Source organism: Rhodamnia argentea, chromosome 7, assembly GCF_020921035.1.
Source record: "Rhodamnia argentea isolate NSW1041297 chromosome 7, ASM2092103v1, whole genome shotgun sequence".
NCBI lineage: Eukaryota > Viridiplantae > Streptophyta > Magnoliopsida > Myrtales > Myrtaceae > Rhodamnia > Rhodamnia argentea.
The window spans coordinates 23,081,227-23,106,655 of NC_063156.1; the positions used below are offsets into that span (position 1 = coordinate 23,081,227).

The 25,429-nt window shown below is 39.3% G+C and overlaps 4 protein-coding genes across 5 annotated transcripts; 3 read left to right on the forward strand and 1 right to left on the reverse strand.

Moving 5' to 3' along the window:
* Positions 1 to 473: 473 nt before the first annotated feature.
* LOC115734690 lies at positions 474 to 4,127 on the forward strand. 2 transcript variants are annotated; one of them, XM_030665584.2, is made up of 2 exons: positions 474 to 1,890; positions 3,778 to 4,127. In XM_030665584.2, the coding sequence occupies exon 1, from the start codon at positions 520 to 522 to the stop codon at positions 1,861 to 1,863; it is 1,344 nt and encodes a 447-aa protein (XP_030521444.2). In that variant the 5' UTR covers positions 474 to 519; the 3' UTR covers positions 1,864 to 1,890; positions 3,778 to 4,127. The 2 variants fall into 2 exon arrangements, with proteins under 2 accessions (XP_030521444.2, XP_030521446.2); XM_030665586.2 differs by having other exon boundaries at positions 474 to 1,885.
* A 1,788-nt stretch (positions 4,128 to 5,915) lies between these two features.
* LOC115734733 (basic leucine zipper 43) lies at positions 5,916 to 6,877 on the forward strand. Its single transcript, XM_030665628.2, has one exon. The coding sequence runs from the start codon at positions 6,109 to 6,111 to the stop codon at positions 6,745 to 6,747; it is 639 nt and encodes a 212-aa protein (XP_030521488.2). The 5' UTR covers positions 5,916 to 6,108; the 3' UTR covers positions 6,748 to 6,877.
* A 3,283-nt stretch (positions 6,878 to 10,160) lies between these two features.
* On the reverse strand, positions 10,161 to 12,366 carry LOC115734980. The gene is made up of 5 exons (XM_030666020.2): positions 12,190 to 12,366; positions 12,033 to 12,103; positions 11,008 to 11,111; positions 10,648 to 10,702; positions 10,161 to 10,569 (listed from the first exon to the last, which is right to left on the reverse strand). Exons 1-5 carry the CDS (start codon positions 12,238 to 12,240, stop codon positions 10,437 to 10,439), a joined length of 414 nt encoding a protein of 137 aa, XP_030521880.1. The 5' UTR covers positions 12,241 to 12,366; the 3' UTR covers positions 10,161 to 10,436.
* Positions 12,367 to 23,010: 10,644 nt separating this feature from the next.
* On the forward strand, positions 23,011 to 23,733 carry LOC125316035. The gene is made up of 3 exons (XM_048282833.1): positions 23,011 to 23,133; positions 23,255 to 23,411; positions 23,531 to 23,733. The coding sequence occupies exons 1-3, from the start codon at positions 23,031 to 23,033 to the stop codon at positions 23,574 to 23,576; spliced, it is 306 nt and encodes a 101-aa protein (XP_048138790.1). The 5' UTR covers positions 23,011 to 23,030; the 3' UTR covers positions 23,577 to 23,733.
* The last annotated feature ends 1,696 nt before the right edge of the window (positions 23,734 to 25,429 follow it).

A 25,429-nucleotide genomic window follows, 5' to 3' on the forward strand; every position in this document is an offset into this window, starting at 1 on the left:
GAATAAAAAATGTAAAAAGAATTACAAAATTCAAAAAATAAAAAATTACTAAAACATTTGGATTTTTTTAAATAACAAAATTTATTCATGTTACTGCTAACCGTGTCATGCAAAACTTTTCGATCAAATCAAGATGTAGAAAATGAAATCAGATTTTCCCATATCAAACGGCTCATTTTTCTGAAAAACAATTCTCTAAAATATATTTTTTAAAAACGCCGAACTTTTTGCAAAATAAACAGGGGCTAAATATGGAAATGTGATTTGATTTGGTAACAATGTGAATCGATTAATACTCGGTCCCGTCTCTTTCTTTTCTTTTCTGTTTTTTTCCCAGCTGCGACGGATTCATACGCAATATCAAAATATCAAAAACTTGCTTTTTAAGATTTCGAGTCCCACAAATTACGTGTTCCGAAACGCGGAGGCGGTAAAGGAAAACAAATAAATAAAAGAAAACAAAAGGTCAGCCAAACCGACGATCTGTAGAGGGAAGAGCCAAAAAGAGTCTTCGCAGAAATGGCGGCGGACGCCTCCATCCCCTTCTCCCACCACCTCCTCCAACCCCGCCGACGGCGGAGCGCCCATCCCTCCCCAACCCTAGATTACGACGATGATTTCCCCTTCTGGTCCTCCCACCACCACCGCCAATATCACGACGCTCCGTTTGATGTCTACTCTTCCGATCCCTTCCCTCTCCACCCCCACGGTCCGATCGCCGCCGTCCGATCCCATTCCTCCGTCGACGGCGTTCTGTACGATGCCGATTCCCCGGATCTCTTCCACGGCCCCGAGAACCAGGCCAATTTCGTCATGGACCTGTTTCACCAGCGCGTGGAGCAGTCCCAGATAGTGGACGGCGACGGCTCCGATTTAGTCTCAGGTTCGTTGAATGGGTCCAATTTTGCGGTTATTGAGGGAGATGGCGATTTGAGCGTCGATAATTCGGAGGTAGGTTTAGGTTTAGGATTCGGGTTTGAATTGGAGAGGAACGGAAACGGGTCTTTCGTTGTCGAGCATTGTTACGGGGAGCATGATGATGGCGATGACGTCTTCTTTGTGGAGAGGCGGTTTTCTGGCGGAGCTCAGTCCACTGGTGGTGTGGCGGAGCCCTATGGTGATGGGAGATCTGAGTCCGATTCAGAATCGGGGAACGATGGAAGGGCCCGTTTGTGTTTTGACGATGAGTTTGGGTTTGATTGCGACAATAATGAGAATGATGATCTTGGGAGCAACCTTCTTATTTGGGATTCTCTAAACCTGGAGGACAATGAGGAGGTTCATGATCATTTCGACTGGGAGGAAGTGGATGGTCGCACCAACGAGAGAGAGACTTCGAGCTTGTTTGTTCACGCTGATGGCAGTGTTAGGTCCAATTCAACCTCGACGCCCATAGTTGCTGCTGAGGATGGTGATGGAGTGAGGGTGGAAAGAGTTGGAGGTCTGGGGAACGTGGAGTGGGAGGTTCTGTTGAATGCTAATAACTTGCTTTTGGATCCAGATTTGGAAAATGAGGAACCTTTATTCACCGATGGGGCAGACGGTGAGATTTTGGTTGGGCAAGTTATGGAGAGTGAGAGTTCTTCTGGGGGTAGGCCTCCAGCTTCTGCATCAGTAATTGAGAATCTTCCTACTGTAGTTTTAGGTCGAGGGGATGTGGAGAAAAATAAGGGGCCTTGTCCTGTATGCAAAGATGAGTTTGATGTGGGGGAAAAGGTGATTGATCTGCCTTGCAGTCATAGATACCACTCAGACTGCATCCTACCCTGGCTGCGCGTGAGAAATACTTGCCCTGTTTGTCGTTTTGAATTACCCACTAACGAATCTGATTATGAGGGTAGAAGGTTCTTGCAGAGACTATGACTATCTTTGGTCATGGACTGAGGTCAGGTATACTTTTTAAAATCTTGTGAAGTATCAAGTTTTTGGTGAAATTGGACAGCATCATGCATCCTCATCTGCTTCATTAGGATGACATGCTCAATGACACTATCTTAATTGTTTTGTTGGGAAAGGATGTTATTCCTGCAATGTGCTTGGCCTTTTTCCTTTTTATTATATCGTAGTGAGAAAAAGGGGGTGGAACTAGAACTTCTGGTGTTATATCCTACATGGTTGATCTTTTGCCATTTCACCTAATGAGAAGGGACTATTTATAGGTTCATGATCGTGCCCCGCACGTTTCTTGTATGTGCCTTCTTTTAGGAATGTGTTATCTTTTCAGTACTGCCGTAAATAAATAACTTGATTTTGCGTGTAGAAATACCTCTTTCTCATTCTTTCCTCTTCATGTTTACTTTTGCGTACGAAAATCAGCAATTTTGCAGCCATGACATGGTATCTCTTTAATTACTGGGTCGCGAATGTTGCAATCCTGTTTATTCAGTAATTGTGGAGGATTCTATTTTCTCAAATATATTCTGCAAGAATTTATGATTGGAGGAATTGATTAGATACTGATTCCATTAGAAGATCTTTTAGGTAGTTGTACATGAGAATTTTATTGAGTTCTACTGTTTCTCTTTTATGTCCATAGGGAGAGATGCTTGTGTTAGAAAAGTGTTACTTATGTGAACTTATCGCTAATCACATTTGCTTCTTTCATTATGTAGCTGTAAATGGTAGATAGCTTCAATACTAGTGCTCTCCTAAGGTTTTTGTTGATTCTTTGAGGACTAGAACCAGGACAATAATGTAAACGGCCATATGGAATAATTAGATTATAGAGGTAAAATGGGGTGAGTTACAACCCTAATTTTGCTGGCATTATCATGTATATAGTCAACTAATGAGCTGCCTACAAGGATTTCGTGTTCTCCTTGTAGGGAATTAAGCATTTGCCATTCAAAATTTTTGCAGGAATTTGGTCAAGATCATTTGACAATTTTTTTACCTTTATTGCCTAGAGAAAACCGTCTGGATTCCCTTCCCTCCCTCCCCCCTCCTCCTCCTCCTCTTCTCTTCTCTCTCCGAGTACTCTGTTAGATGAGCTTCTTAATATTTACTGCGTTGGGGATTCAGGATTTTGTTTCAGGATAATGTCGTTTCTAGCCTAGGATGAAGTTTTAAATTATTTGGACTAGTATATTCTCCAGGACAGGTTTGAATGAAGGAGATATTAACTAACTGAAGGAATAAGATTAAACGGATGCATGAGCATTTGCATACCTAATGGATGTGTTAACCTTCCATATGTGCCTGAATACATGCATGAAATAATACATTTGTATCTGTTGCATGTGTGAACGTGAGAATTTTGTCAGATCATAGCATATTGAAGTACTTCTAGTTTTTTGTTTTTTCATTTTATTTTGAGATATTGGTTATGCTAACAATTTGCGGTAAAAGTCGTACTTACCTGTTGCATATGCAATCTCACTCACATTTGACTTTGCTGTTGAGGGCTTACATGTGTGAAAATCAGAGAGGTGGGGAAGGATCTATTGTGGAAATTGGGTAACTTTGTCCCTTCACGTGGGGTTAGGGATCGGAAGGAAAAGGGGGAGAGCTGAAAACTTTTGATTTCCCTTTCAACAAGAGCTCTGGTTTTTGCTCAGGAAATTCATTCTAAGATATGCCGCAACATGGTTCAACTTCATACTATTGATGTAGTTATTGCTTAGTTGTTTTATGGGCAAAAAGTGAGATGCTAGCTGCTGTTCTTTGGTCGTGCTTTAAATGGGTTAATTGTCTCTAGCTATTATCTTGTGGAACCCCATAGTAGGCAAGTCTTAGAATTGTTTTATGTTGATGATTTCTTTTTCATGCCAATTCCAGATTCCAGCCCGTTGCGTGCAAGTTTGCATCACCGACCATCCATGTTTCAAGAACTGGGCTTGGAGTGGTTGAGAGTATTGTCAGCCACGAGAGAGAGGGAAGCAATTACTGAGGCAGATATGATATACTTTTGGTCAAAGATTTTGAGAAGTACTCCTCGTCATTATGACGACCATCCCGATTTAGACTATGCAAGGAGGAAGTCGTAGGTTCAAGATTTCGATTTAATCAAGTTTTTAGTAGTTGCTTGGCTTTTCGACATCAAGAAAAGGTGTCCTTTCAATCGACGAAACAACGTACTTTTTGCCTGTGTTTATGGTATATGCATCTTTTTGACAAAGGCTTTTTTCGTCTCTTTTCTTCGCTTATCGATACTCCAATGCTTTTCTGATTAAGGAGCTAAAACCGTGTTAACCCCATAAGTAAAATCAAGTCGACCTCATTTAAGATACACTGAACTCTCATTCTTATGATATATTTATTTTTTCCCTTTCCATTTTATTCTATTATTGGGTTTGGCACTAAGGTCTTGGGTTCAAGTACCAATATCGCCCCCATTCCTCCTGCGGTAACGATCCTTACTGTCGCATTATCAATTCTGGATACTCTTTGTCAATAGGCATGCGATCTTGTTGGTAAAAAATTGAAGAGTGGAGGCGCTAGTATAACAAGTGAGGGGTTCGATTCCCTGATCAAAAGCTAGAAAGAGAATAGTTAGAGATAGGATAAAAAAAAAAATCTAAAAACTCTTTTAAAATCTCTATGTCGTCTTGCCAATGTTATCTAATAGTGGCACTTTTTTTTTTCTTTCTAAACGAAGGTGATTTTCGGTATCAAAATATCAACCCCAATGGATGCCCGTCTTTTGATTCTTCGAATTACAGCACCGGTAGCTATTGACATATTATGTCGGTCCCCCCTTGGCCATTGGGCATTTCCTTCACAAGAAGGAATTACTTAACAGCAACATACGTACCACAGGGACAATATCCAGTAACGCACAGGATTTGCTGGGAACTGCCTGCTTCATAGTCCATACCATTTTCGTCGTACATTGATTTCCCAGAGAGCCACCATGCCAATCCAAACGAGACACGCGTCGTTTGATTTTTCTCGCGGAATTATTCCGTTTGATTCATTTAGGTCGTATGGTCATTGTCAAGCATCTTCCTTCTTGCCGAGTCGAGATGGGTAATAATTCCGGATCTCTTTTCACCGAATTTTACGCCGCGGCCACTTTTTCAAATGCGTAAAGCACATGGACTTCATGAAATGCCCCCATCTTTCTCGAGGCTTTGAGTTTCGCTTTTGCTTGTAATATTCGTAAGACGAGTAGAGCTAATCGCGATTGTGGAGAGCGTCCTCCAGCTATTAATTACTTGCCTTGTTGTTTTCATTACGAAGTTACATCTGGCTTTGATCTCATTACATTGTCTTTACCACTTTTGTCGACGAGACGTAAATGGAGGTAGCTACGTACCCTGAGATCGTAGCGATATGGCAATTTATGCATTAAGTATAGTTGGTTTGGTGCGCATTACGCATTTTGGACTATCGTCATAAAAGCTCCAACCTACTGCTTGATTAAAAAGACCTGGACTTAGTTTCCTCAGTCGATTAGTCTGAGAGATTGAACACAACAAAGTAATGTATGCATTCCTTTTCATCGAGTGATGCGGTAGACTGGACCGATTCCAAGTTTGCGAAACGGTGTTTTGTTGAATAAAATCAACGAGGCGTATGCCTTTTGCGAGCGCCTTGGTAGGTCATGTAGTTGTCTCTGGTATATGGTTTATTTTGCCCGGTAATAAAATGGACTAGCCATATACGATCACGCCTCAATTAGTTAAAGAAGGACGCTGGTTGCTCCTTCGATAATCGATACTTGTCTTGATAGTATTTGTCGAGCACCTTCGACAATCCACAAGTACGCCCCAGAATTCAACCGGACGGAATGGACTGGTGCGACAAGTGGTTAAGGGCTTAATGAAGACAGCTCGATCAAAATGACTAACAACTTGATCTGAACTTCTACCCAAATTCACTTGGTAACGAATACGAGGACTTGTACAGACTGCGTCGAGGGAAACTTGCTGTAAGCAGATCGTCTCTCGTGCGAACTTTCCTTGTGATCGGAAAACATGAGATACCGTAACAATATATATACTCGAATCTCTTTCGTTGCTTACATGATGCTCACGTTATTGCTAAAAACTCTCCTATGTTGCATTGTCGTCTTGAGACGCTTGCCTATAAAAACCCTCTTGCCCTTTCCAATCCTCTTCCTCTCTCGTCCTCTCTGTAGTGAATTTGAAGTTTTGAATCCCAACAATGGAGCTGGAGCTGACTCAGTTGAGTGAAGTGAAAACCTCCAGCCTCACTCATCCAAACGCTGCTCAAACTCTCCACCATTTCCCTGTCCAACAAAAACCACCAAACCCTGATTTCATCGCCCTCCATGCAAACCCTAAAATCTCACCCCCTGACTTCACCAGATCTTCGTCGATCCCCTTTGTCGGGTTTGTTCCGATTTCCCACCTGAATGGCGAGCTCTCTCCAAACCCATCTCTCTGCAACAGCGCTGCCGCCGCTGCCTTTGATGACGCCAACAGAGATCACATCAACCCCCGTCATCACTCTGACCATGTCAGTAGCGTCATCCATGAGAAGAGGCTGAGAAGGATGATATCGAACAGGGAGTCGGCGCGGAGGTCGAGGCTGAGGAAGAAGAAGCAGGTCGAAGAGCTCCAAATGCAAGTGGACCAGCTCCGAGGTGCCAACACTGCTCTCTCCGAGAAACTCATTAGCCTTCTGGAGAGCAATCACCAGATCCTCCAAGAGAATGCTCAGCTCAAAGAGAAGGTCTCTTCGCTCCAGGTCATCATGACGGACCTGTTGAACCCCTTCAGGAACGTGGAAGAAGTTGCCTGCATTCTCAAGTCCGAAGCATTGAACCGATCCGTGGGTTGACGCCATGGACAAGCAACAAGAATGGCTCTTCAATCTCAAATAGTACTTTCTGTTGGGTATTATCGTCTGCACGGCTGGCATGATGTGCTGCACTTCCTTGAATGAACATATCGAAAATACTACGTTTACGGTTTGCCGATACGTTTTCTTCTCTTCAGTGTCTGCTCTCATTGATCTAGGTTTGATTTCTCCCTCTCTCTCACACTCGGAGATCATTCTTACACCAATTAGTGTGAATTTGATCTTCTTAATAACCGGATTTGATTCAAGCATCACCATCTCATAATGTCCTCCCAAACTCGTGTAACCGAGAAGAAAGATAGCTCGTGGCTCATTTGTTCGTGCTGTTCTTATTCCGGTCTTGTCAATGTGAAACCAAAAGTAATTTCCACAAGAAACTACTGATAGACTTTCTTCTTAGTTTGGTCTGCATGTAGGGGACGTCTGGAGATCTGGTAGAATCGCCAGATTCCCACATGAAAATCTGGGATATGCTCTTCTCCATAAGGAGTCCTAGATTCTGTATAATTAGCAAAAATAAAAACCTTTTTTCCCACGTAAAGATGTAAGCTTGATCGACACGGCAAATGTTAAGTTATGGGTTTCACCGCATCGAACAGCTAACTTTGATCAAATCCTGCAAGAGCTTTTAAGTTAAGCAGAGAGGAAAGTTCCTCCTCGAGCGTTGATGGAGTTTTAGCATTTATGGGACACAGAAGAATTTCCGGATGCAGTAACTGTATGAGTTGGCACTCAACCTAGAAAGATATGCTCGTGAGATGTCCACACTCATGCTTCCTTTTGAGGAGAGATCTCAAATAAGTTTCACACGCATAAGAAATTTAAAAAAATTTCAAATAAAAGCATGTAATTGACTTTATTTTAAATAAGTATCTCAAATACTCTCATTATTTAAAAGAACGACTTGACCAATAGCATTATAGTCATTTACATCTTTGTTTTTTTTTTTCCCTTTTTTCCTTTTTTTCCCTCTTCCCTCCCCGAGCCACCGGCGAAGGTTGCCAGACTCAAGAGAGAGCTGCCCTTGCCGGCGTCGAGCTTTATGAGACCCTCCCCCAACTCCGGAGAGGGTGGCCCGACACCCGAGGCCGACGATTGCCGAGGGAGGGGCGAAAAAGGAAAAAGGAAAAAGGAAAAAGGGAAAAGGAAAAAGGAAAAAGGAAAAAAAAATTCAAAAGAATAAAGGACTAAAATACCCTTTGGCCAAGCCCTTCCTTAAAACAATGAAAACATTTCAGGCTAAGTAGTATCGACATTGACACGCGACACAAAGTCATTTCTTAAAAAAATAGAGAATTCCGATACGTTGGGATACATTACATATTAAATGTATAATTTTATATGTACACGATATGATAAATTATTATTTACATGTAAAAATATCAATCATGATTAATTTTTTTTTAATTTTTTGCTTATTGGGATATTAATTTTGGAGTTGCTGGATATATGACTTAAGCATATATATTTTTGATAAATCTATATTTTGATCCATAATTTATTAAAAATACTTAAAATTGAACCCCATACGTGTCGAAATGGAGTGTCGGAATGCTAGACCCACGTGTTGCCGCTGTGCCTGGAGCGTTGACCATATGCCGATCGCATATTGAAGAGTGTCGGAGTGTCAAAGAGTGTCGGACATGACATGAAAGCCCCCAAAAAGTGTCGGTGCTTCCTAGACTTCGTGCCTTTATTCAAAACAAAGCTCACTATATGCCATTATTTGAAACAAGGTCTATTTCGTACTCTTATTTGAAAATTTTCCTAAGAAATTTCATACAACTAGATTCTGAATCTGTTCGGCCCAAACGTTTTGGCCCAAATTCACCACTACGGTCTACAGAGTCCACAACTCAACTCTAGTTGCAAAATTGTTTGAGTGATTATGGGCCCGCATGGTAACAATTCTAGTTCTTTGATTCTGTTCCCTAGAATAAAAAAAAATATGAGAATCATATTTCGTAATGTAAATGATTCTGATTTTGTTCTGGGGAACAGTTTTGGTGCAAAAACATGAACAAAAAAAAAAGTTGGTTCTTAAAAAATAATCACTTTTGAGAATTACAAAACAGAATGAAGTCCCATATATTTCACTTTTCCCTTTCAATTCTCTAATCACTTTTCACTCGGCTTAAAACATAAAAAGGTCTCATTTAAATAAATAAATAAATATATAAAATATACTAAAAAAGATAAAACAAAAATAAAAAAATTCTAAAAAATTCTAATAAATCAGAAAATTTTAGAAAATCCCTAAAAATAGAAGAAGCTTAGATTATGCTAGTTTTACCTCATTTTCATAACTTTGGGCCTAAATTCCCTAGATTTAATAGATTTTATTCTTTTTTAGGAAAATCATAAACACCTTTAAAATTAAACCGGAATCACATTTCTTTAAACCCTTATGGCTTCATTAGAGCTTTATGATGCAATTTATCAATGTCGTGATTCCTTAATTGCACAGTTAATTTCATTGGTTATAATTTGTGCAGCTGTAAGTAGTTTAGACTTAATCTAGTTTTATAAAATTTGGAAAAAAGACAAAAACAACCTGTGTGAATACATAGCATTGGCTTTCCTCATAATTTTAAAAATGAATTAAGAATTTGCACAAAACACGTTTAGAAAACACTCAACTTCGGTCCGAAAGGGCGTCGATCAAAATACCGACGAAACCAAGTCCTCGAACCATAAATTTTTTTCATTGCATAGAATCGAACGGTTTCTCCAGACTGTTCAATAAAATTCCCAATATACCTTCTTCAAAGACTAGTGGCGATTGCATTTACATGTACACATACATGTGCTATCGATCACATTAAGATCGAATTTCAAATTCGTTATGCAATTTGTTATAGGCTTGCGAGGGCTACGTGCTAATCTAAAATCACATACTAACCCAACATGATCTATCCTTTTTTAAGCTTAAACTAACTCGTTATGACACGACAATTAGACAAAAAAGCACAAAAAAATATTATATGCAATATATTATATAGGAGAATCAATATGAGTTAATTTTCAACCAATTCGAAATGTAGAATGAAATTTCACAAAATAATTACGTAATTATTTGACTTAAATGACAAAAATTAAGAGAAGAAATTATTTTCGAAAACAAAAAATTTATGCAGTTACCAAATGCATTTCTGTTCGAGAAATAGAAATTTTGTACAATTACCAAACACATTCTAATTCTCCAAAACTCATATGGGAAACAGAATCAGAAAAAACAATTCTAATCAAAATCACTTTTTCGAATTAGAATCGTTGCCATGCAAGCCCTATATATCTACAAATAACCATGCACATCGAAAAAATTGCATCTCCTCAAGGTCTAGATATTGACTTGCAGTACTTTACAACAAGCAGGGTATTGACTTGCTCTATAATGAGTTCAATTCTCAGGGCCAATCAGCAAAATGAAGAGTCATCATGAAATATACAAAAGAGGGCATCGTCTAATTCCTATAGAAATTCGGATTCCCACTAGTTGGTCAGTAGACTGTATAGCCTTCCATTCTTTTGCCTAGTGAGTATTATGGAAGAGTGGACGTCGGTAGCGAGAAAAAAGTATGCTTCCTTAGCTTTAACATTCTCTGACATCAATATCTCCCTGAACTATGAAATGATTCAACCGAAGTACAAGAACGAGAACATCAGGGTCAGCCACTCTTCTTCAGTGGATGCTTCCCATTTGAGATGGTCATAGCTGTTTCAGCTGCCGAAGCTGAGTCACTCCAGCTCTGGTCCTCAAAACTGTTTACAGTGTCTGCATATGATCGGGTATAAGGCCACCTAAACAGAAATAACCCATTTTAGCCTATGATGCAGATAATAAATGCAAATTGACTAAGTCATAGAATTTCAGCAGACCTGCTGGACTTTATGACCTCACCATCTATTGTCAATTTCTCATCAAATATGTCACCTGCAATTTGAGACTTGATTCAGGGTAAAACTCATTGATCCTCACAACCAACATGAAGTATATAAAACTTGCCCATTGTGCTAGATAAAAGGTAAAGAACGCATATGTTCCATATCCACATACAGAAACTAGTGCAATATTGATCCTGAATGTCAGTCACTCCATATCTTCGTCCTTGATTAAGCGGCCAGTATCTAGACTAGCAGTTAGAGACGCAATCATTGTAACCTTTATGCTTCTAATATTCATCCTTTCGTTACCTAGGTAGCATAAAGGCCAAAAAGCTTGACTAGAAAACAACTAACCTCCGTATATAGTCTTTTTTGAGAAGTACTTTGCCATCAGTCGCTGAGTATAGTCTGCTTCATATTTTCTGTACTTCTCAATGTCCCCGGCATCATTGGAGTCCCTGTCCAATATCGAGACCATCGTTAATATCACCTTGCCACTGACAATTGTGAATGTCACATGTCATTTCCACCGTTGTGCAACAATGACGGTTTACTTCTCAATATCTGCGGCATTATTCAATTACTCTTAATTTACCACAGCAAGTGAAGCCAGGAGGAAACTCGGCATGAGCTAGAAAGAGAGAGGACCGTCCAATGGTCTCATATATAACATATACAGCCCAAATGCAAAACCACAGTGGCACAGTGGACTTGGTAATTCACCAACATCTTTACCAGAGAGGTCATAAACACGATCAGAGTAATCTGGGGTCCAGCATGCTCCAAAGAGTAGTCCAACTTATAACTCAAAAGTGGCAGAAGTGAAAAATTGATTCTATCACAGAGGCGAGCCTGCCATTACAGTAATAACGGCATTCTCCCCTTATGGGGGTATACTCGATAATACATAAAAACATTATACCGATCAGAAAAGCACTTTGTGGGCAACATGTCATTCCAATCATTCAATATCAGCCAAAAAGTACTCCAAAACTGAGTGCCCATGAATCTGTCGAAGGTTGTTTCTTACCAGTCACATTATCCGACGCTCAATAGTTTGACGGAAGCCATGCCTGTTCAGCTTATAGTACTTTCCCGTAAAAATTTCCCTAAGACACTCAAACGAAAGATTCGAACTTTTCAAGAAAGAAACATCAACCATCCCCGATTTCGCCTCTAGCTGGAATGATTCTCCACACACACACAACGAATTTCAGGTCGGCCGTTTCAAAATCCATCTCAAACAAAGAAATTCAGGAGAACTCGGACCTTTCCGATTGCTTGTCCGTGACGAGTCCCAAACCAACTATCGCTAAGTTCTAAGTTTTAATAAGCCCTAACACAGCGATTGCATGGGAGATTTAGGAAGAGAAACTCACGGGGAGAGCTCGGTTGAATCAGGCTTTCTGTCCTCCGCATCTCCCGCACTGTCGCCGACATCGGCATCGACCTTCAGATGACAGCCGAATCAAAGCACTAGTCGAAGAGTCGCGTGTGCGTGTGCGTGAGAGAGAGAAGGAGAGAGGGAGAGAGAACCTGGGGATTGGGCGGGGCGGACGGAGGATTGGAAGGTGAGGGAGGACCCATTGAGTCGGGGAGCGGAACGGCTCGCTCAGTCCGCCATTGAAGTAGAACTGCGTGCGGAGTTTTGGGTTCACTGATGTTGGCAGAGTGATTGTTATTTTCGCCAGACCGCCGAAGCTTATGTTATTATACATTCAGGTTAATTCTCGGCACCGGACTTTTTAATTTACCCGACAGGACCACATGACACGTAATTAAATAGATTCGTGCTAAATAACATGTTTTAACACATAATTTACCCGTTAGTTTTCGTTAAATTTAACCATCAAATTATTGAGTTAGATTACATAAGACTATTTATAAGTATACCACTTTAGGATTTTTACCCTCTATTTATCACATGTGTATCAATTTAGGATTTTTCGTGATATTAACTCAATTTAACGAATGGTAAATTTGTCATACGTTATATCAGTTTTGGGGTTTTTTGTGGTAAAAAAAATTAGTTTGGAGTAAATTTGTTACATGTATACCAATTTCGGGTTTTTGATGGTTAAAAAAATATTTTAGGGTAAATTTATCGCAAGTGTAATACTTTGAGATTTTTCCTGATAAAAAAATAGTTAATTTATTATAAATATATCATTTTGTGATTTTTCGTCTTATCAACCCAAAATTGAAATAGAGCTTTTGGGCAGTCATATTGGCGGACATATTACGTGGGACTTGGATGTACTTATCTGTGGAGCCGATAGTATATTGAAGCCCTTCTCGATGCTGAAAGTGGCCTATATAAGTAGAGAAGCTAATAGAGTAGCTGATTGGATTGTGAAAGCCCAAAGAAAAAAGTATTTGCCAAGTAATTGGGTCCTCTATCCTCCTTCCGACCTTTGGAATTTACTTTGCTTCGAATCTTAGGGATTGTGCTACGAATTTGATCCTAGTAAATGAATATTTATTTTTTTTTGACTGAAAAAAAAATATTGGCAGACATAAAAAAAGAGACTCAAAAGCAAGAGCATCCCATGACAAAATATACTTCAATTGAAGTAGCTTGGCCAACCTGATGACAGGACTTCTTAGAAATTGAATCCTTCTCAGACCAACTGTTCAAACTGCGAAAAACATTCTCGGCAAATGCACGCGACTTTTGGGCTGGTGATGGCATCCTTTCCCCTTGAATCATAAAGGGGATTAAGTACACAGATTTTCCTCCTTTGGGCAAAATGTGCTAGACATTTCAGCGGTTTTTACGTTATTGATGCAATCAATCTATAACGGTCTTAATTATAATTTGATCCAGTCAATGCAATCAATATGTGAGATTGATTTCTTTTTAACTTCATTTCTTATTTATTTATAAAATGATCTTCTCTTACAATAAAATCATACCGAAAACAAGAGATCTTCTGTTATCTTCTTTCTCTTTATTAGTTGGGGTTTATATTAATGTTGTTCTTATTCACTATGTTATTATGTGCATTGTATCCTGGAAGGATAGTCACTAGAGCCTTACCCACCGAGTTACATAGGGCGGCATGCCTAAAATATTCTTCCTTGATACGAGCCTTTCTACAACAATCTTACGGATAATTTCCTTATGGATTTCCAAATTGGAACCGTTTCTGCTAAAATCGTTGTTAGAATTGAACGAGGACTCGAGAAGATCACAAGGAGGATCGTGAGGGGCCGAATCGCCAAGCTGGATCTAGGTTAGGACTTTCTTCATGTGGTGGTCGATCACCGGGATTAAGTTGAGTGGTGAGAACTTGGTCTTCGAGGTCGGTGGGTCGGTACCAAGTATCCCCCAATAATTTCGACGATGCTCCTGCTTGCAAAGGAGAAAAGCGAGCTTCTTCTTGAGGTTAGAGTCTCGATTCTTGTTTCTAATCTAACAATTTTTGTGGATTGATGATGCACTACTTCGTTTGTTGGTTCAATTGGATGGATTAGAGCAGAGATTGTTCATTGCGATGCTAATTATGACCTTGTTGTGCTCTAGTTTGGCTCGAGTTTTGGTCGGTCCATTATTAGGTTCATGGCCGCATACTATCTTGTTTTTGCTCGATTGTGAATATGATGTTTCATTGCCGAGCCAATAGGAAGGTGCTTTGGTCTGGATAGAGGTGATGACGATGTTAGTCGATGAGATGCGGCAGAAGTCTCGGGTTTGGTATCCCGATTTCGATGTGTTGACCAAGGCCTTTAGCCTGGGCGTGCGATTTGATGGATTGAATTAAGCACATTTCTTGAATTTGTGGTTTTATACTCTTTATGGAGAATGCTTACAAACTTTTCGAATACCCATTTTAAGAAATCATTAAATCCGTGTTGTGATTCTGTGTGGCTAGCTAAAAAGAGAAATAAAACGAAAACTAGGCATGAATTAGCTTACTGAAGAGAATACATTAAATAAGTCCCACAGATTACTTTTCCGATATGTGTGCTATGTTCTGAATTATTGGTCGTTGAATTGAAGAGATGGCAAACCATGATCGATCAATCTTTTGTTTCTTACCCATTGGTAATTAGTCAATAAAGTCGGTGTAGATTGTTTTTGCTTGTGATGTGTCCATACTAGATGTTAGAACAAAACCAGAATTTCCATCAAATTGGATCTCAAATCTTTCAACTCTCATATGGCTACACTGAACTGTCGCCTCTCTCAAACCTTTTAGCAAAGATTCAACTTTTATCCTTCACGCTCAAAACCTCTCTTCAAAATTTTACTCTCTCTCTCTGTCTCTCTCAAACCCTCATCTACGATTCAACTCAGTTAGAACCCAAAATCTCTCAAGCCTTGTTCCATTACTTCAATGGCACCCAAGAACTCTTCAACTGCGAAGAAGCCTGTAACTGGTACTCATCGCTCGGGTAGATTGGATTTCCAAGGACCACGGCTCCAATCGATGCTCCAACGCAATACAATCTCACTGGATTGACAGATGAAGGTCAGGAAGGGCAAAGACTTGAGGATTCAAGCAACGCACCTCAAACAGAGACTCCTGCTGAGGTTAAGGCTCGTAAGAAGCAAGAGTTGATTCACCGTCTTGCAAGTAAGGTTCCTACGCCTACTGAACATGCTGCTCTTCCTTTAAATGGAAGAATTAAGTTGGCTAGGAGAATCACAAAAACAATTCATAGTATAAGAATGCAAGGTACTAGTGAAGAAACTATTAATTTCTTGGTGAAACAAAATGGATGTCGGGATGAAGGAGAGTTACAAGGCTTTGACTCCATGTTGACTGAGGAGAAAATTAGGGAAGCTACAGAAATGGCTGATAAAGCTGAGACAGAGATGTCAAGATCATCTGAACCATTTAGGAAAGGAAAGGAGAAAGTTGGGGAATCCTCTAGGACTGAGGAGGCTCCAAATGTCAAGACAGAAGAAAGATCTGGAGGAGAAAAAGTTGTCTCTCAGTCTGAAAATGTGAGAGAAGCAGATGACGAGAAGCTCGATGCTCAGTTTAAAGGAATGGAGATGAAGTTTGTTGCAGGTAAGTTTCCTACACTTACTGACCATGCTGCTCTTCCTTTAAATAGAAGAATTAAGTTGGCTGGGAGAATCACAAAAACAATTTGTAGCATGAGAATGCAAGGTTGTAGTGAAGGAACTATTAATTACTTGATGAAACAAAATGAATTTCGGGATGAAGAAGAGGTATGAGGCTTTGACTTTATGTTGATTAAGAAGAAAATTAGGGAAGCCACAGAAATGGTTGATAAAGCTGAGACAAAGATGGCAAGATCATCTAAACCATTTAGGAAAGGAAAAGGAGAAAGTTGGGGAACCCTCTAGGGCTGAGGTGGCTCCAGATGTAGTGACAGAAGAAAGATCTGGAGAAGAAAAAGTTGTCTCTTAGACTGAAAATGTGAGAAAAGATGATGACGGGAAGCTCTATGCTCAGTTTAAAGAATGGAGATGAAGTTTGTTGCTAAACAAGGACAGAAGGATAGGTTGTTCAGATCGAACGATCATCTGGAGTACTTTATTTTGGCTAAAACTTCCATGAACTTTAGACCTATTGACTTTGAGTACTTTGAGAAGCCTGGTCTGCAGATTTTATCCTTGCTTTCTAATATGCATTTGCAAAACCTTTGCACTCTAAATGCTCCTTGTTGTCCTGAACTTACTCCATATTTCTACTCAAACTTTTCCATGCCTAGTCCAGATGCTATTAAGTTCCTTTCTTTAATCAAGATTTCATTCTGAGTGTCTCAGAACTTGCAGAGATTCTAAGTTCTGAGCAGTATACTTTCACTCCTATTGCTATCTTAGATGATATCTATAAAGTTCTGTCTAGAAATCCGCATCTTACCAGAGTGAACAAGCCTCAAATTGAGTACAATCATTTCCCTCTAAGATGTATGTTTGCATAAGGTAATCATAAACTGCCTCAGACCCAAGGGCTCTTCCAAAACAGATGTTTCTCGTTATCATCTGGGCCATTTTGAATGGCAAGCCCCTTCCTCTACCTCACATTGCATTCCTACATAGGTTCAGAACTGTTAAGAAGAATAAGGGACAACTGTCTTATGATTCCTTGATCACCAGAATCTTCAAATACTCGAAGATAGACAAGGCTCAGATCTTTGCAACTTCCTCAAGGTATCACTGGGGAGACAATGATGAACAAGATGGTTATAAAGTCTCAGACGGATAGTGGAAATACAGAAAGAACATTGTGGTGTTAGTTGATCTTCACATGGCAGAGACAGCAACAACAACACAAACTGCAGAACCATCACCTACAGAAGCTGAATAGTCTGCTGATCCTTCACCTGCACAATCATCTGAGTCCACTTGAAAAATGAGGCTGAAAATATTAGCTCACAAGTCCACTAGACCTGGACAAAAGAGGAGGAAACTTGCTCAAAAGTTACTTGACAGGATCCTAAATGAATCTGAAATGAATACTTCTGAAGGATCTTTAGCAAGTGATTCAAATAATGAGCAAAATAGCTATGATGAGTTCAGCTGAAAATATCACAAACCAAAGCTAGTTACGGCAAGTGCTGAGCTAGAAAGGATGTTGATGGAAGACAAAGAAATAGAGCTAGACATTCAGAAACTTGTAAGAAGAGTTGTTGAAGATGCTGTTGCAGCTCAGATTGAGCAAGGAGAGAAAGAAAAGGAAGCGAAAGAAAGAGAAGAGAAGGAGAAGGAAGAAGAAGAGAATCCACAAGATGTGGAAGATGATGATAATGAAGAGCATCGAGCTATCCTAGATGAGGACAAGAAAGATGGCACGAGTGAGCAAACTGTTATTCCAGAACTTATTCTGGAATAGGGAGCTCAAATGGAAGCAGACAAGGAAGCTCAGTTTGAGGGGGAGCATACTGAACAGATGGACATGGATACTGGTAACCTAGAGGATACCCCACTCAAAACTACCTCAGATCCAAATCTGCATGACACTCCAATCTCTTTGATCCAAAAGCAATCTCAGACTTAGGGGGGAGCAATCACTTGCTGCTGGAACTGAAGATGGACAAAGATCTACTTAGAGATATCCCGCATAGACAAGATGAATTAAAGGAGCTGATTAAAGATATGTGGAGCTCAGTTCATGTGGAAAAAGATGAGGAGAGATATGTCATCTAATGCAAGTTTTGCCACTTTGGAAGTGGAATGTATGGGAAAGAAGATGGATAATATAAGAGATGCAATCGATATGAAGCTGAAACAGTTCTCAAAATTTGCTCTTGTCCAACTTCCTTCAGACTTTACACCATCCACATCTAATCAAGCTCTATCCACATCTACTCCAGCCCTAAATTCTCCCAAATAGAACTCATTTTCATTTTTTGCCTTTGTAAAGCTCATATGAAGTTTTCTCAATCAATGATCTCAAGAAAACTCGATTTATGATATAGCAAGCAGTTGAAATAGCTTCTACCCAAAAATAAGGTGAGAGTTTGTTTTCAATCAAAAGGGTTCAAGCCATTTCTTGTAAAGAACAGTTTTTCCTTTCAACTATTCCATTTTGTTCGAGAGTATAAGGCGAAGAAAAATCATGTGAAAAACAATTTTGATCACAGAAATTTGCAAATATTTGATTTTCAAATCCTCTCCCATGATCTGTTGTGATGCTTGAAATAGAATAACCTTTTTCATTTTGAACTTTCTTTGTAAAACTTTCAAAGTATGAGAATGCATCATTCTTATGAGCTATAAAGAAAACTCAAGTAAATCTTGTATAATTATCCACTATTACCGGGCAATATCTTTTACCTCCAAGGGTTTAACTTCAAGTATGTCCAAAGACATCCATATGTAGAAGCTGCAAAGTACGATTGGTGGAAACTTGATTTATAGATTTGAAAGAATTTCTTACTTATTTTCCAAGAGTGCAAACGCAACACAAGTCTGTTTTCTCGAATTTAACATCTGGGAGTTCTCTCACAAGCCTTTTAGAAGAGAGCTTTGAGATTTGCTTGTAAATTATGTGTCCCAACTTTTTTGTGCCAAAGTTCTTACTCATATTTGATGGATACTAAATATTGAAGATCCTCAGATGATGTGTCCAAAAGGTACTTGTTTCCATGTCTACGCCTTGTGAAAGATTGCTTGTTATCATGGCTAGTTCCTGAATATTTATCTTCCACAAAACATATTTTAAATCCCATGTCACACGATTGGCTTATATTAAGAAGATTGTAGTTTAAACCCTTAACCAAAGACGTGTCATTGATGAAGAGATTACCAATCTTCACGATTCCATTGCCAATGATTTTTCCTTTATTATTTCCGCCAAAGGAAACACTTCCACCATCAAATTTTGTAAGATTGATAAATCTTTTTGAGTCCCCAGTCATCTTGTCTCGAGCATCCACTATCAAGATACCATTTGTCTCTTCTTCTTATTAGTACCTGCAAATATCAAAAGCAATCAAGCTTTCTTTGGTACCCATATCTATTTGGGTCCTCTTGAGTTAGAAGATTTTGTCAATCTCAAAATATTTTGAGTGGATCTCCACACTTTAGGACAATAATTTCTAGATTGATCTTGATCACCACAATTTGAAAATTTAGAGAAACTTTGCTCCTCGGATCTTATGAACTGCTTATAAAAATGATTTCTATATGCACGTTTTGAAGGTCTTCTTCTAAGTCTTTCTTTTACTTTAGGAAAATCATTTTTTAAATCGCTTTCCCTTTGAAGACTAAGTCCAGAGTTATTATTGCATGTATCTTGTATAGAAAGAAAATGCTCTAGGATTTTTGAACTAGAGGAAAACTTTTTATTAATATTTGAAATTTCCTTTTTCAAAGATGCGTTTTCCTTTTTCAAAGAATCATTCTCAATTTGTAAAATTTCATTTTTCTTTGAAATCAAATCAGATTTATCCGTAATTTGAGAAGATTTGCTTTGCAAGAAATTTATCTTATCCTTTTACGAGACATCACTTTGCTTCAAATGTGCAATTTTCATTTTCAATTCTAAAACCTTTTTAAGGAAAGATTTATAGTTTGAGCATAATTTGTCGATATCTTCGGATACCTCAAAAGGAATACTAGAATGAATTACCTCAAATTCTTCCTTAGAGTTTGAGGTAGTCATTAGACAGATGTTGGCATATTCCTCATCGCTTTCACATTCTGTGTCATTTTAGGTTTCTGCTTTTAGAACTTTCTTGGACTTTTCATCCCTTTGTTTCTTCTTTATAAGAGGGTAGTTAGGTTTGATGTGCACTTTCTTTTTGCACTCGAAACAGATTATGTATTTGCTCTCTTCTTTGCTACTAGATGATATTCTTTGATCATGTTGCTTGAAATCTCTTTGTCCTTTGAAATTTCTTCCTTTCTTTGCCATTCTTATGAACCTCTTAACCATGAGTGCTAATTCCTCATTGTCTTCATCTTCAGAATTCGAGACATTAGAATCGGCATTAAATTTTAAAGTAATGGATTTCTTACCTTTTGAATGTGCTTTTTCATTGATCCTTTCATTCTCATAGGATTGAAGAGCTCCAATGAGTTTTTTTGATAACCGAGTTGTCCGAATCGGCTTGCATGAACCTCAACTATTCTTCGGGGGAGACTAGCATAGCAACCCACCGCCATAGCTCCCCACTTAAATCACAAATGCTCAGTAGGAGAATCGAACTTGGGACCAGTGCGCCTAACCACACAATTCCAAGAGCTCCAATGAGTTCGTTCATGGATAAAGGACTAATCCTCCGAGTCTCTCGAATAGATATTTTGATAGTTTTCCATTACTTTGTGAGTCCTCTTAGAAGCTTGTTAACTCTCATCGAGCCAAACACTGGTTGTCCATGATAAGTAAGGCCATTCACTATTTCGGTGAATTTATCAAATATCTCTTTCACTATTTCATTGGACTCCATTCTAAATGCTTCGTACCGGCCGAGGAGAATATTGATTTTGGTCTCCTTGACCCTATCCGTTCCTTCATAGGTCACATGAAGTTTGTCCCAAATCACTTTTAAAGAAGTTCAATCTATAATACACTTATATTCTATGGGAGATAATGCACTATAAAGCAAGTAAACAGCTTTAGCATCTAGTGCATAACTTTTCGTCAATTCCATTGCAGATAGAGTTACAATGGGAACGGGGTTGTTGGAGGTGTCGTCCCCCGCGTTTGAATTTGCATCGCTTGTTGTATTTGCGGTGGGATCCACGCCTCTTTGTACAACATCCCATATTTGCGGATCTTGGCATCTAAGGAATGCCTTGAATTGTTTTGCCGGTCGTTGTGCTCCTTTCCATTGAAGTAAGGTGGCTTGTTGTTGCTTCATCCTTCAATCAAAGTTGGAACAAAATTGCTAGCCATAGAGATCATTAGCTCAGAAATAATAACACTTCAAAAAATAAGAGCATCAAGCTCTGATACCAATTGTTGGTGCTAGATCACCTAGAAGAGGTGAATAAGTGATTTCAATAAACTTTAGAAATCAATGTGGAATTTACACGGTTAATCTCAGATCTTATTTCAAACGATGATCACTAACAAGATTTGAGGTGTCCTTAGATTCAGCGGCGTGCACAATTCAACCATCACAAAATAATAATAAGAAGTTTAAGGGATAGAGAATTTGCACAAAGAATCTATAGTAGTTAGGCTTTGTTCAAGCATATATCCACTTCTTCATATTGGCAGCCAATCGTCCGAATATCACTAATGAATATCTAAGAATTTATAATACGATGAACGATTCTTGAGTCAAAAGATTTTCCGCTTAACACTCACACAGAGATATTTGTATACTCCTTATGCTCCTCATATTGCCTTATACAAAGGGGCGAGACAATAACTTGAGATATTTATATACTCCTTATATTGCCTTATACAAAGGGGAGAGATAAAAGGAGAACTTAAGGCTTTAGAGAACATATATGAGAGTGCAGAATCTTAAACTCCTAGATCAAGAGAGTTTCACATCCTTCATATATTCTTGAACCAAACATTGTAATACTTAGAGGAGTTCATGCAAATGTGTGAGCATTAGGCAGAAAATCTTTCGACTCAAGAACCATCATTGTGTGGTAATCTACGAGATATTCACTAGTGGAATCCAGCCGATTAGCTGCCTGCATGAAGAAGTGAACGTATGCTATTAAATCTCTGTGCAAATTCTCTATCCCTTAAGCTCCTTATTATTATATTGTGATAGCTGAATTGTGCATGCCGCTGAATCCGAGGGTACCTCGGATCTTGTTAGTAATTATCGTCTGAACAAAGCTCTGAGTTTATCCGTATAAATTACGCATTGATTTTTAAAGTTATCGAAATCACCTATTTACCCCCTCTCTAGGTGATAACACTAACACCAACATATGGGTGTTCCTGGGCAAATTTCCTTTGGAAATAATATGTAAGTTATCCTTCTTACTTCTTAACTCTTTGCCTTCCTTTTAGTTGACAGAGCAAGAGCTGAAATGGCCATTTTCAAAGAAGAATGCTTCAACTTCTGAAGAATATGATACAGCAAGTAGCAACCGCCGCACAAAATCGCGGGCATGGATGGTCGTGGTCTGAGGTTTCTGCTTTTCATCGGTGATTGAAATGGCTCTTCTGGGTCTCTCGGTCCAAACCAATGACTTCCCTCCAACCCTGTGCTTGTTTTCTTGGGCAGTCAAGTTGGCTTTGACTAGCCTATTTATCAGTAGATTCATCAGCCATAAGTTTCCTGTGACGTCCCACATTCTTGAACTGATTGGGGTCTTCTTCGGAGCAACCTCCTTTTCATATGGCCTTCACGACTTCGCTTCCTCAGCCGCCTGAGCGCCTTGCTTGGGCTGCCTATTCTTTTATTATTGTTATTCATAGTACTATGCAATTGGCTTTGATCCACTTGCTGAAGGCATAACAGTTGATCATATCCTGTTCACTAAGTTTTTGCATGATATTTCTCGGTAATGTCAAACACATATGTTACATCATGGATTATGAGTAAGCATTCGGCATATAATCACAAGCTGTAGCAGCATGAAGGAAAGTAAAAGTTCTAGGAACTCTGCAAGTGCATATCAGGAAGTGTGGGTTCGCTCTCTTGCCTCTTCAATCATATACACCATTTAAATTGAGACTGATGAAATGCAAATGCAACTCTTCAATTATATACATTAGTTTAAAGGCAAAAAGAACCCAACATTCCTAAACTTTTCGTATACCTAGAATGCTAAACGAACATAGGAATATAAGTGAGTCGCGCTGAGTTTTAATTAATCATGTAAATCTCCCTTCCTTCCGTGACCTTTCTGTCTGTGTAAATTTCAAACTATTGACGCGTTTCATTGGTGCTGGCCGCATTCTCTGGCCAGCTACAAGTACAACCACTCCACTATAATCACCTTCATCACCACACCTTTTGTTCAGTTATATATGCTTGCATCTTCTTCAATAATGGAACTCAAACCTGCTCGTATCTGTTTTCAGAATCATAATCAAACACACTCGAACATGTCTGATTGGGATTATCTTCCTAGTAAGCTTCCTCCTTAGCTGCTTATTTACATTGCAGTTAAGTGGTACTTCATTTCATCTGTTTTCTTTCTTTTGCCCCTTTGTTGATCATGATACTTTTGTTCTCCTGATAATATGTCCAGAACACACTTCGGTGCCTGCAAATTCTTGCACGGGTCCACCAGCAGTTCCTGTGAATACCATGTCCATGGAAGATGCTCAAGGTCAAGGAGGCCTCAGAGGTGTTGCTCATCCTGAAGATCAAACTATGTCCAAAGGAGACGGGTTTTGCAGAGGATTGTATGAATTTCTCCCCCCCCCTTCCCCCCCTCCCTTTCCCTCCCTCTCTCCCCTTCCCTCTCTCTCTCTCTCTCTCTCTCTGTCAATATCACTAACGTTATGTGCCTTCTTCTGTGCAGTTGTGCTGGTTTGTGTTGCTACTGTTGCTTGGACATGTGCTTTTAGCTCGGAGATGAGGAAGAGAAGATTCATTTGGTTTTTGCATCATAGAATGTGAAAGTTCTTCAGTTTCTTGCTGTGACCTGTAAATGTAATGTGGAATAATGACACTTCTGTTTTCCATGCATAAGAATTTATGTCTTTGATAATAAGCATTGGTGAGCGCCTCAAAACAATTGGTAGGATAATGACCGGGTAACTTGTTAGCAACCATCTGACAAGAAAAACAAAAACAAACTTGTTAGCAACTTTCTGACCAAAAAAAAAAAAAAACACTTGTTAGCAACTTAACTAATACTTTTCCGGAATTACTTTTTGTTTTTTTGAGGTTGTAAATTAGCAATTTTTGCATAAGTCATTAACTTTTGTTGTTGAATAGATCAACGCTTTAAATTTAGTAACTTTTATATAAAATTATCAATCTAAATTAGAGTGACTTATCGATATTTGTCGGATTAACTTACCAACTAGTTTTTTGTTACCAATTCCCATTCGAATTACTTGCCAATCTTTCAAATTTTTTTAATCTATCAACTTTCTTATTGAATTGTGAAAGGTTATATGCTTCATTAACAACATGTAAAATACAACTGACTAGTTGTAGAGATTACCGACCTAAATTTAGCACTACTCACCAATTTTTTGCGTAGCAACTAAGTTATATCTATGGATGTTTATTTGTTTTTACGTAAGTTGCCGGTTTTTTCTTATTGTTCGTGAGCTTTTGCTCTTCTTTTTTCCTTTTTTTTACTCGTTAATTATGCCTTAAATTTAGCATCTTTATTATTTTGACACTTACCAACTCTCTAAAAAAGTCTACTACTCTTTTCTAAAGAATGTGGGTTTTGTCAATGATTCCAAGTAAGCCGAGGTCGAAGCTGTCATTATGATTGAAATAAAATTCCAGTATCTGAAAATTCTGCAATTACATTTACTAGCATCTAGCAGACGACATGGATTTGTCCCATAAACATCGCCTTAAATCCAATTAAATCGCTTGGGCTATGTCCTTAACTTTAACAATTTCTGTTTCCATCAGTTTTGCGTAATGAACGATTTTTGGCCGACATCTAGCTGGAAAACTGAATTTACATACAAATTACATTGTCATCCGGGAACCCCGGAACTAGTAACCTGGCTGATGCCGCCGATGGATGTCACACGTCCACACTGACCGGTTGACGGGACGGAATAGGTTTTGCCAGGTGAGTGGGGTTCTGACCACCGGCCATGATCACAACTACCTCCACCGCAGGGCAGCTGCTGCCGCCGCCACTTCCGCCACCGTCGCCGCCTTGTTCGGCCTTCTGGGCATCGCTGGCCGCACTGATATCATCGTGCTTGAACCAGTCGAAAGAAAGCTTTAGCACAGCCACCGTCACTATCCCGAGAAGCAGGCCCAGGCCGCCGCAGATGAAGATGGAAGCAGTATTCCAGTTGGGCAGTGCATCATTGCCTCTTGGAGCCGAATGGTCCATCCTGATTATGTAGCTGGTTCTGAGTGCAGATGGATCATCTCCGATCGCTTCTTATATTGGGAAGATGGAGTCGACGAGTCAAGTGCAGATGAAGGTATCTTTAAGGATTGGTGGGACATTCCATAATTCGTTCTCGTTCACGATTCCGAGTATTGGCTTATTCTAATCACCAGAATCGATTCTTCTGCTTTGTCATGTTGCTCGGGAGTTCTTGCAAACTCGGTTAGTTGCATCGCACGGAATACCAATCCAAATTCGCTAGTTCATGCGGCTTCCTTGAATACTTTGGAAACAAGATCATGCTGTCATTTTTCCATGAAGTACCTCTCGGAAGTAGGAGGGGTGAGCAAGGGAGGAGGTCAGGTCCTCGGTTCCATGGTG